The 12,652-nt window shown below is 35.7% G+C and overlaps 2 protein-coding genes across 2 annotated transcripts in view; both read left to right on the top strand.

Moving 5' to 3' along the window:
- DR1 (down-regulator of transcription 1) overlaps nt 1–11,171 on the top strand; it is a 50,501-nt gene extending 39,330 nt beyond the window's left edge. Inside the window, exon 4 of the transcript XR_003915779.1 lies at nt 11,154–11,171. The gene's annotated coding sequence lies outside the window, so the exon portion shown is untranslated. The remainder of the gene's footprint in view (nt 1–11,153) is intronic.
- The window catches only part of FNBP1L (formin binding protein 1 like), a 67,014-nt gene that overhangs the window by 26,986 nt on the left and 27,376 nt on the right, over nt 1–12,652 (top strand). Inside the window, exon 4 of the mRNA XM_018071981.2 lies at nt 11,154–11,269. Within this exon, the coding sequence (XP_017927470.2) occupies nt 11,154–11,269 (116 nt within the window). The remainder of the gene's footprint in view (nt 1–11,153; nt 11,270–12,652) is intronic.

Here is a 12,652-nt window from a genome sequence, read left to right as displayed (position 1 = left end):
TTGTTGTAATGGAAGTGCATATGCTTATGCTTAAATTATATTGCTCTTTTTATTTCCTTTGTAATTTAAGGTTTTTGGCAAGGAAAAATACATTTCTAACCTGGAAGAGAACCAATATTTGTTTATATTATTTGATTTACCAAAAAAGCGCATTTCTACTTGCAAAAAAGATTTTTTAAATAATTTTAATGTTATTCTTACAATACAGGTTATGATTCTAAAGCCTGTGGTAAAATATAGGAAGACTTTACTGTATATTTCTACGTTCATCTGTCAAAAACTCTGAGATAAACTGATACACAGCAGAGTTGTGTTACATTTCAATGTTATCTGAATCAGAAAACGTTGAAAAATTCCATTGTTTTGAAGGTGCCGGTAGTAACATCTGGTTTTAGTTTAAATTCTTTATTCAGTTATGTTAATGTTACTATGAATTTTGCTTTAAAAACAATGAGTACAGTAGATTCCATTGCAAATAGAGGATGTTTTTTGTGGGAGTGTTGTGTTTTTTGGGGGGTTAGGTGTTTGTTGTCATTGGGGTTTGTGTGTTTGTTTTTTCCAGGGTGTTATCTGTATCTGAAATAATGTTCCAAAGAAGATAGGAAGGCTCTAATTTACTGCCGTATTGATTTCCTGTTAAGTATATGGATCTGGTTTTGTAATCAAGTTTGAAAAGTATTTAGTGTTGCAAGATATTTGTGAAGGGAAAAAGATGTGGCTGCTATAGTTTTTCTCTTGAATGCTAAAATATTCACAGGTGATACTGAAAAGGGAAGTTCACCTTACAGTAGGACTTTTTACAGAAAAATCCCTGAGTTGGCTGAGTTGACAAAACTGAACAGCATATGGCTAATCAGTTCATAGCCTTCCAGCTCCATAAGTATTTACTTAACTGGTCCCCCATGATCTCTAATCTTCTGAAGTACTGAACAGTGTCTGCTCCCATTTAATGGGGAGTGTGCCCAGAACAGTCTGTGGTGATTGACTCTGTTAGTGTTTGCAGCCCTTCCTACACCATAAAAGGCTAATGATATAGTTCAGTAAGATTGAAGGGCTGATCAAAATACCTGTGTATAGGTATCTTACTCTGAATGATTTAGAAGAGTAAATACTTGTTGTCAAGCTATATAGTAAGTTGTATCTGCTAAATACCAGTAGCAACAAATGTAAGGTATATGCCTTTGTCTTAAATCTGTCTGGTGGGAGCTGATAATAACACTAGGAAATACCTTCTCATATTCCAGTTGCATTCACTGGAGGTTCCTACATACAGGAATAGAGAGAGTAGTTGAAACAGTTTATCAGATCTATGCTAAATAAGGAGATTTTGTCCATGTGTGCTTAAAGCTAAAAGATTCATGTTAACAGAAGATCCACTATATAGTATTTTAGTGCCAAGTTCTTGTAGATTTACTGGATGTTGTAATTACACCTACTGTGAGAAATTAACTAAAAGTTAAGACAAGGATATGTTTGTTTTATTCTTGTGCTGTAAGTTTTGCTTCATGAGTTCATTGTTTACTCCAGTCTCTGTTTAGAAATGAAATAGTTTAGTGCCATGAAATACATTTTTTTTTAAGGAATTGTTGTCGTGAGTTTAAGATTCTGAACAATGTGTGCCGTTATTAAATACATATGAAAAAAGTTGTAAGGGATATATCACGGATATACCTTTTTCTCTGTGTGTTGAAATGGTGAAGTTCAACTTCTGATACTCAGTGCCTGGATTCTGTATAGATATTTTATACTATATTTGCCCTAAGTGTCAGTATGATAAACAATATGATTCAACCCATACCAAATAGATTCTTTTGTTTCTAATTATTCTATTGAGACAAGGCCTAAATATATATCTTTTAATTGTGAAACACACTAAATTCACTTGTCTGCATGGGATTCGTGCATCATAATTGTTAAACAGTTTATAGTTTTTAGGTCAGTTTAAAAGGGTTTAAATGGTTTACTTAATAGTTGAACAGATAAATACAAGGAAGTGATATTTGGATGTGAGGGAAGTTGATACTCTCCCTTCTTTTTTGCTTCCCTCAGCTGGCAGAAAGTACTTCCTTGTTTTAAATTTGAATCACTTGCTATGACAGGCATCTTGACTTTTTGATGAGTTCAGAGCTTTGACTGTTATGGTTCTGAACTCTAGTGTAGTCTATAGTATAGCCTTGAAGTTGTGTGCCAACTAACACTTATTTTAAATGTCATGTTTCAGTTCAGCAAATCTCACTAAATGGAGCAGGTTGAGCTGGGTTTCGTGGTAATGTCCATTGTATTACCATGTGCATGTACATGTTGTAATACAGCTTTTACAGAGTTGTACCTGTACACTTAAAGGGATGGAGCAATGACTGTGTCCTGCAAAGCAGAGGATGCAGGCTCATTGCAACAGAAAGAGCAGCAAAGCCAGTGCATCTTGTTTACTGAATTTGTGATGTAGGGCATTTAGGTATTCAGCTAAACCTTTGTCTTTCCCCTATTGTCTTGCTTTGTAACATCAATACCACTCCTTTCTTATCTTCAGTTCGCTGTTCACTTTCTTAGTATATGGAGAGGAGAAAAACAGTGCATACTCTGCTTGTTAGGTGCTTGCCAGACTGGCCACAGCAAGAGCTTAACCGTTTGCTGAAGAAGTTGGAAGTAAGAAAGATCTCCTTCCCGTTTCTACAAGTTTTTAAAAAAACATCCTTCAGAATGCAAAAAGAGATTAAGTCACATGTGCAGGATCTGGAGAGTGTCAAGGCTGCTTGCTGAGTCATTGTCCTGTGAATGCATTTTTAATAATATTGTGGAAGTATCTGTAATTGGTAGAGAGGCATTTAAAAGTTTTTAAAGTTTTCAGTAGTTCCACCAATGGGTTGTTTAGTCACGCACTAAAACATTCACCTTGTCCATATCAGTGTCAAGCCATGTAATAATATTTTCTAACTGAAGAACTTTACACAGTTTCTCAAAAAGAAAAGTCTTGCAGCATTGTTTCCAAGGCTAGATGCTTTGTTCTTGCAGATTTTCTGTAGGCTACCATTAATCATGCAGTAAATGTGCTGATTTTGTACAGAACTTCTGCTTCACGTGAGGCCTCCCATGGCTATTGGTCATGCAGCAAATTAGGTATTGTGCTGCTTCACTGACATGTAGCCCCACTGCTCGATACTTTGTTATTCCAGTGTTGCTGTGAAGATGGGATTTTCTCCATATATTTCTTATAATGAGCAACAGCATCCCTAAGCATTGTACAACCAGTAGTAGCATTTTGTCCTGTGATGCATCATATCACAGTTACTTCATTTAGGGTTAAACTTAGTCTTCCTGTCTCCTTTTCCAAGTGACATAACTAGGACTAAAATGTACTTTTGCTTCAGTCTGTTTATTAACAGCATTCAGCCATTCCCAGGAGACTCAGGAAGAGCCTATTTTCTGCTGTGGCTGTGGTGAAAATAAGATTTCTTCGTGTTTACTGGAATGGACATAATTTTGTCCTTTTTATATACAAGTGTAATGCTGTTCCTGTTTTAAGGTGGCAACTATTTTAATCAAGTAATGCTTGAAAATATATGATTTGTGATCTGCTGTTGTCTTGGATAGAGAGGTTTGAAAATGGTCTGTTATGTGTTACAGTGGGAATTAAGCTTAAAGTAGAACTGGGTGGATAATTATGTGTTTCAGGATTAAGCTTTGTTTCAAATGCAAATAAGACCTAAGTATTCTAAAAATCTCTATAAAGAGCATATGTGAAAAAATCTGGTTAAGTCTGTTTAAAAAAATTTCCTCCCAATTAAAAGTTTAATAAGATTAAGGGACTGTTTGAAAGCTAAGTGAGCGGATTCTAATCTGGTTTTCAGAGTAGGAATTCCTGGTCTATATTTTGTGTATGCTTGTATTCCAGTGATTGCTTCATATGAGCGTGTGTGTGGTTTCTATTTTTCTGAAGTGGTGGTGGCAAGGAAGTCCATTCTGTTTGCTTGGGACACAGTGTCTTACCTCCTTAGTGACTTGTATGTAAAGATGTAAAAGCTGACACATACCCACAATGAACAAGTTCCTTGACAAGCACAACGTGAACAGTCTGTGATTGGTAGCAGAGAGAAAGGATACCTGTAACCATGTTCTGGCTACTACACACTGTGTTGGTAGAAATTCCTGAGGAGGAAGAGATGGTGCATTTAGGGAAGTGCCCTCCCTGCAGTCTGTGGCAGGCAGCGAGCCTGCCAGGAGACACAGCAGGGGTCCCTTGAGAGAAACAGAAGCAGACCCATAGGTGCACCTGCGAAGAATTGAAGTTTTCTTTACTTAAATTTACATCGTGATTCAGTGAGGCAAATGCACCATTTTAGTTCTTATGAACGTGCCCATACATTAAGGGAAGAATTCTGGAGGTGACTCATTAGCAGGACAAATAGGAGTGGTTGTTGAGATGCTGTCTATGGCAGTGTGTTCCTTTCCTCTCTTCTCTTAATGTGGGTGTTCAGTGTCCCAGCTGTGAACTCTTTCAATCAGTTTGCTCTGCTGGTAGAAAACTATTGCTGTTAATATCTAATGATTAGTCCAACTGATCCATTCAGTGGTGTGGGTGAACTGGAGTGCACAGCTGTAATCTCTAATGTCTTTCAGCTGATCTGCTAATCTCCAGAGGCAGAACTTGATTCTGTTGTAATTCTAGCTGCTAATTCCAAAAGCAGTCACAAATGTTTCCACTCATATTCTGTCTGTGGTAGATTCTTGCCCTTTCCTGGAAAATAAATGTGTCTGTCACACCTGTGAAGTTGTTAACTGTCAAACAAGACATTCCCTCCTGCCAGACCTGACTTTCATCTAAAGTTGCCAGAACAGTTCCTTTGCTGCTGCTCTGAGGACATCTTTAAAAAGAAAAACAGACTTTGTATTTCTCTTCCTCAATTGCAGCTCTCCATTTTTAGCTTTATTTTAGAAACTTGACTTGCTGTGTAGTTCATCTTACAGCATGGCTAGAGCTCCAGTGGTTCAGTCCTACTTTTGAGGTTTTTGCTCATTTTATCATGCAGACGTTTTTTCTAATCATAGAAATGGACTTTTTAAAATCAAAGTTGACAGTGGTATTGCTTTTTAAGATTATATGCAAAAGCCAAAGGGGCAAATGGATTTTTCATACTGTGTTCATGCTATGAATTTACTAATTCTTTATTCCTTAGAACAAAGTAGTTTTTTGTCCAGCTAAAAGTGATTTTTTAATTCCTGTTGTTTTCCTTTTGCGTATCAAGCACTGTGCATTTCTAGCAGTTTCTCGCTTAAATATTTTCAAGTTGCAACACAGTTTGCTGTTAACACCAGCATCTTAACTTTTGCAAGCAAAATAGCTCTGTGTCCTGAAGGTCAACCTACAAGCTGTTTTCAGAAGTTCTTTTTAGGAATTATTTTTCATGTCTCCAAAAGACTAGTAGAATTTCTTCATAGTATCCTGTACATATGCCTGTACAGTCTATAGTAAGTTTTTGTTTTAATATGAAATTAAAATGTGAAGTACTGTTTAATTTATGTATATGGACCTACAACTTTTTTCTCATCTTAATCTGGGCGCCTCTGCTTTATTTCCAGCGTAACTATGGCTTTTGATGTTGATGCTCTGAACCTTCTCATTGATATTAATCTTTGAGTCTCTAAAATGCTTAGCCTTTAAGTTTGGTCACAGCCACATTTTTTCCACTCTCTTAACTGTAATACCTAGACTGTTTTCAGAGAGGAATGAGGTATAATTTGCAGATTAGTCTGGAAGCTACAATCCAGAACTTGTAGAAAACAGAAAAGGAAAACACTTTCTTTTTTGTTCTTGATATAGAAACAGCTCTTTGTTAGTTTTTAGACATAAAACTAACAGGGTGTTTTGAAAAAATAAACTAGTGTTTAGCTGGAAGCAGCTTTTGTCTGCCTGTTAGAAAGAAGCACATTGCAGTTGCAGGGAAAAAAGAAAGACCAGAAGACCAAATTGATAATTATAAAAACAAGCAAGCAGGAATACAGAGAAGTGATAATCAGTTCAGACAGTAAAATAGAAGAGCTATTATCCTAGGATAGAAAAGGAAGCAGGAATGCATAAAGATAGAGACAAAAGTAGAAACCAAAAAGAAACAGTGAAGAGGTATCCACGATCAGAAAAACTGTAAGTGTATTGTCAAAAGTAGATTATAAAACTGTATTATAATTAGAGCATTTTACACTAATTAATTTGTCCTGAAGACAAATAAGGAAGGGTACACTACAGTACTGGGAACTTCTCATTAATACATTTATGTCTGATTATGGTTCCCATAATTTTTAATGTAGCACATCAGGTAGTTCTTTGTACAAACACTGGAAAGGTGTGGGGGGTTATAATTGCTTTCGTTTATTTGTTTTAAATAAATTAATTTATCTGGAGATACGTCATTCGTGTAAAATGTTGGATCATGTGAACTTAATTCAAGGCCTTGATCTTTATTTAAAAGAAATTTAAAAAAAGCTGCATAATGTTTCATAGAAACAATTCACATATTTCATAAGAGTTTTATAAAATCTTAATTTGTGAAGTGGTCACTTTATAATGTTTTGTAACTTAAAATATTTAACTTCTTGAATAGAGTTGGGTTCTTTTTTCTTCTGCAGTATTGCTCATGCAGGAAAGAAGGACATTATGCAGAATTTAACCTGTCATTTAAGTTTATCCATAATTCAGATTCATTTGATAAACCCTCGTGGGCTTTAATGGAGTAAAGAAGAACTGCTGTGATCAGTGTTAAGTTATATAATCACCCACATTTTCTCACTTGGATTACTGTGGACTTGAAAGTAATTAATTGCTTTCCATAATAGAATACAACATTTCTATCCATAAATGCGGTGGGGCTTTTTTGATGCCAAGGGTTTCATTTTTTTTTCCCCCTGAACAAGACCTGATTCCTGCTTTTCCATACTCTGAACGCTGTCATGGTATATATTTCCTTATACCAGATTGCAGAAGTGTTAAGAATTCAGAGAGCAGAATACGAGATTGAGTTTTTCATCTCCCACTTTCTGACTTGAAAGTTTAGACTGGCTGGGCAACCTGGAGAATTGGGAAAATAGTCTTGAGCCAGTGCTCAAAAATGCAAATAAGATCACTTAGGTAACTGCTGACTAAAATTGTGGCCAGATAAAAGTATGGAAATAATGATGTACAGTTGAGTCAAAAAAGAATAAAATGATCATAGAGTAATTAATGCAAAGTATCATGATTTGAAATAAAATGTTTTATTAAGTAGATTTTCAAGATATTGCATATGTAATTAATTGAGATAGGTTTCTTAAACTTGTAAGTCAATGTACTTCTGTGTTTAATGTGATTCTTAAAACTTTCAACTGTGTTACCTGGAGGTCAGTGAAATGGGAGACTAATCAACAGTTTGATGTTGATGCAGTAAACTAGTTTACTTAATGTAAAGGATTAATATAGTAAAACAGAAGGATTTTTTACAGAATGTGATACCACAAACCTAGCTTTAAATGCAAGTAGAATTGCTTTCCAAAGTTATGAAAACTGAGTACATTAACCCTTTAAAAATCTCTGTCTGGTTTAATGCCTTTTGTTTGAACCTCCCACACTAGTCCAGTGTCTGGACTAGTTACTGGTAGCTTTAGGAAGACTAAAGGTTTGGTATTTATGCTTAGCATTCCGTCCATGCCTACCCCTTTGAAGAGATCTCAGTGTTTTTCTTTTTGTTGGTTCTTGAGACTTGTTTGGGGAAAACACAAGTATCTGTAAGAGGGGGAGAGTAAATCTTGAGTTTAACCTGGGAGAGTCTGTTTTGTCTTTGTTGCAGATTTGGTTCAGCTTGGCTCCTTGCTTTGATGCTTCAGCTGCTATTATTGTAAAGCTTCCTGGTATCTGCAAATAACTTTAGAACTGTGAACCTGAAGTATTTGTAACATTGATCTGTGGTTCCAGTAAATAACCTGGAAGTAAAATTCAGGGAGGCGACATTTGTTTTGGAATAGTCTGTATTGACCTGCCACAAACTCCTTGTCAAGTGTCAGATTTGTTTCTTTTTAATGCAGGGAGTTTGGACTACATTCCATCTTTTGAGTGGGCAGTTTCTACTTCGGGCCACCATCCGTTAGCTGACCTTAATCAGTTTAATAATAGTCAGCTGCAGTTTTAATAAACTTTTTTACAAAAATTGTCTGCTCAGCTGCTAAGAGGTGTGGGGAGTTACTGGACAAACAGCAATATATATTTGCCTGGAAATATTGTAGAGAACATACTTCATTATCAAGGTGTAGATCACCAGATATGGTAGGATGTGCTCTTTTTTTTTTTAATTGCCTTTTGTTCATCTCTAGTTAATGCAGTTTTCACATTTCTTGTAATGGAGCTAGCCACATTAATACACTGATATATTTATTTTGAAATTACAGACTTAAATTTTATTGCAACTATTTGGGCTATTTTCTCATCTGTACAGTATTGCCTGATTTTTGCTCTTTTTTTTTCCCCATTGAAGACATCACTTGTCTTATATCTCAGTGCATTAATTTGATTTTCCTTTGTAGCAGTCTGTATGAAAAGAAAGCTTTTTGCTTAATTGAGGCCCAGAGCTCAAACATGTATGCTTCTGGAGAGAAGTTGAGGGGACCATGAGTAAATTTGTGACTCACCTCTAGAAGCCTTTAGAAAAGGCCATTCCCTTCTGCTTATTCATTGATGTTACCTTTATCTTCTAGTCATTAGTCTCAGTGGCTTTACAGAGCAGTATAAGGTGATTTTTGTGACTGCGGACTTTCATTCACTGGTTTATTGTTTATAGATAATTTGACAAATTGTGAAGCTATGGGATAATTCTACAAAGCTGTCTTTGCACAGAGCATACTGTTTCTAGAATCAGATGAAGAAGATGAATTGAGGGGGAAAAAAAGAGGTTTTGTCTCTTGATCAGTGGTGAAATACTTCTAGTAAAGCATGATAGCATGTCAAATGTTACTTTTTTCCACTCCAGTTTCATAGTAGTAGCAGAGGATGAACTTTCACCAGTAGACTTCTTTTTTGTTTGAACAAAATATTTGGAAAGCCACTCTCTCTGGTTGCATGTTTGGAAACATAAGTAATGTGGTGTTCACTAATGCTAATGAAACCTTAGCAGCAAATGAGAGCTTTGTGGACTAAAGAGCCTAAGTAGGACAGCAAAGGCTTTGTTCTGCTGTGTGCTGAAGGAAGTCAGTTCTTCTTAATGGTATTAAATGTTGACTTCATGCCAGAAGCACCTTTTAGAAACTTCTTTTGGATGCTAGGTTAATTTTGTAGGAGTAATTACAAAAATGAGTGGAATATAAAAAAGAAATTCTTCTTGAGATTGATGATATGTTTTTATGCATATTTGCAACTGTGTTTTGACACTGCAGCATGGTAACTGTCTCCTTTTTCACACACTCAAACAAAGCATGTACAACTTTTCTAAAAACAGTAACAGGAATGTCACTTTATTTGACAAAAGATTATAGTGGAAGTGTCCAGTTGGCGTAAAGTAAGACATAAGAACAATACATTAAAATCTTGTCTTTAGTCCCTTTCCTGTCTCTTGGGTGTTTATGTGGTTCTCTGGTCAAACAGATTAGGGAAGGTGTTTGTGATTTTGGTGGAGAGTGTGATACAGAGGCTGGAGCAGAGGCTGGTGGTGGAACAAGATGGATATTTTTGGTTGGCAGTACTTGCATTACCATGGGACTGAAGTGTTCAAGGCACTAATGGCAGTGGTTGTTAGTCTGTGGTGTAGGATACAAAGACCTGCAAGGCAAGATTTGAGAGCAACCTTAATCCTGTTCTTTTCATTTGTGTTCTTGTTGGTTTTATGTAGTTGTGTTGATGTGGTATCTCTTTAAGTGAATGTCTTTTTCTTGAGTCTTAAGCCCTTCAGCATTTTATGGCATTTTTTGATTTAACTTTAGATCATCCTACTGCATGTTGAAATTGACCTTTAATTGCTAATGCTAAAGGTTGACATCATTCATTAGGTTCAGGCAAATTACTGAATCTGCAAAACATAACCTCTGATAAACACCCCTTGCAGTTTTTTGTGTAAGTTAAATAAACTTTGAGCCTTATTGCTTTTCTTTTTCTACTTTTTATTTTTTAAATTTACTGTGAAGTGTATTTGGATTCAGCATATATAGGATACAAACTTTGATGTTACAGTTACTTGTCTTTTTTGATTACTAAATAACTATTAAAAGAATTCATTATAAATGCTGTTGTAAGCTGAAAGTCCTTGATTTTTGCACTGTGTTAGATTTTTTTAGTATAAAATGTGAATATTCATTAGACTAAAATGTCTGCTGGGCTGTATTTTGTACCTTTATTCACTCCTGCCTAATTCTTAATCCCTATATTTCCACTTTTTTTTTTAATTTCAATTTGTCCTAATTTGTGTATCCTCCACCTGTTGATCAGTACAGAATACAGTGAAGGATTGGTTTCCAAGATGTTTAATGTATTAAAAATACCCCAACTCTTTTTTTTTTGGAAGTGTTAATTTATTTTTTAAACTCTTTTTCTCTGTGTTTTGTGCCCTTGCTTTACTATAACTTTCTTAATGGCTAAGGACAGGTTCACTTTCTTTGGAATCTCCTTCTGGAGCTGATCATGAACTGTGTATATAGTTTTGATTTAATAAATGTTTTTGATGTGCAGGTTACGCCCAATTTAGTCATGCAGCTATAATTTCTATTATTTTTCTTTCAGTGGGTAATCGTGAAAATAGTTTTTAGTATCCAATGAAATTATAACTTCCTGCATTTTAAAACTACCAAATCTCTGTTTACCTAATACTGGTCTATGGTTATGTGTGTTGTCTTGGTGGAAAAGATCTACTTTTGAAATAAAGGATTTTGAGAGGGGAAAAAAAAGACATTTGCATTGTGAAAGTGATCAAAGACTGCTTACAGCTTAAAATGCAAGTATTTAGAGCTGTTTTTACAAAAAGAGGTAGATCTGTACTTGCGTGTACAACCTGGTATATGTATGGAGACACATGACTGATTTATAACTTGGATAACATCTGTCCAAGTAGCAAGCATTCCCTCACAGCACAGCTCATAAGTAAATTATGTGTAATTTTTGGTGATTCTTAACTAATTCTGGGTATTTTTGTTTCCTTTTGTTTTTAAAGGATCAGTTCGATAACTTGGACAAGCATACGCAGTGGGGCATTGACTTCTTGGAGAAATATGCAAAATTTGTGAAAGAAAGGATAGAAATTGAGCAAAACTATGCAAAACAACTGAGGTAAGGTTTTTTCTTTTCAAAAGGATCTTAACAATTACTTAAAATCATGGTATCAGATGATGGGCAAGGATGTAATGTCGTGCTTAATGACTGTTTTTCATTTACAGAGTGAATTAGATCACTAGTTGTTTTCATGACAGACCAGTCCAACACAGAAAATTATTTTTGGGTGTGCACTTGCTTGCTTGTTTTTGCCTTCTCTCCCACTCTTTCCTCCTGCCCTTCAGATCTTTGAACTAAAAGGGTATAAGACTTAAAATTAAAGATTCAGAACAAGGAAAACCATGGTAATATTTTTTTCACCGACTCTCAGCGTGTTTGTTGTAAAGTGCATTATCCTTATCTGCATTTGTGTGTGTGTGATATCACTCAACAATATTCAAGTCTCTGCTGCTAATTAATTTCTCATGTTGAGTTGGCAAGAGGTACGCTACATTGTGTTAAGAAATCTGATTGAAATGATTGAGTAGTACTTGAGAAAGCAGCAGATCTTCCTGTCCTTAATGTGTGCCCTTTCCATAGCTTTTCCCTTTGGGTGAGACTGTAACCCAGCCACCCTTTGTCTTACCTCTGCAGTTAACTTTGTATTGCTGCCAAGTGAAACATCTTTTAGGTCCAGTAGGAATTTCCCTTCAGGGATCATACAAGGAGAGTAGCAGCAGTGAAATGGCAGAGAAGCACATTCTTCAGAATAAAGTAGGATTGATTTTTACCGTAAGGTGCACTCAGTGCTTGAAGAACAAAATTTAAGCTTAAGGTGCTCCTGTGAACTTGGTCTTCACCATAATCTTTGCTTTCACTGTAAGCTTTGCTGTCTTGAATTCCTGTGGGGATTCAGCTGAAGCTGCTGCCTAGCCCTTGTCAGACTGAAACTGATAGCAGCTTCTCTCCTGTGGTTTCTTCCATCATCTCATCATTGGCAAACTAGATTGTCACCAGATAGAGAGTTGAGAAATCCTTCCTCATAAATACAGTAATGAGGTTCACAGCTGAGGGTATGGATGTTCATGAGGCTGGTTGTAATCTTTTTGATTTCTTTATCAGTTTCTTTTGATCCAGTTGTGTATAGTCACTTAACATAATAATCCATTACCTTACTGAAGGAATATTTTTCTTAAGAGGAAGGAAATAAATACCACATTTCCAAAGTTGGTGTAGAAGAAGTTCAGGAGGTAAAGAAAATTTGGAAGCGTACACAGCACAGTTAACAACCCAGTTTTGATTTGTTTTCAGTTGTCTGTTTAAAAATAGAAACATTTTATTTGCACAGATCTACTGACATCTTGTAATTAAATAGTATGAGCAAATGCCTTTTGCTTAATTGTATTTAAAGGTTTCTTCCACAGCTAGCAAGATGAAACACCTCATTATTACTTCAGGATT

The sequence above is a fragment of the Manacus vitellinus genome, unplaced genomic scaffold (genome assembly GCF_001715985.3).
Source record: "Manacus vitellinus isolate BGI_N305 unplaced genomic scaffold, ASM171598v3 scaffold_21_pilon, whole genome shotgun sequence".
NCBI classification, from domain to species: domain Eukaryota; kingdom Metazoa; phylum Chordata; class Aves; order Passeriformes; family Pipridae; genus Manacus; species Manacus vitellinus.
Note: the sequence above shows the minus strand (reverse complement) of the source record. Positions and strands in the feature narration are given on the sequence as shown.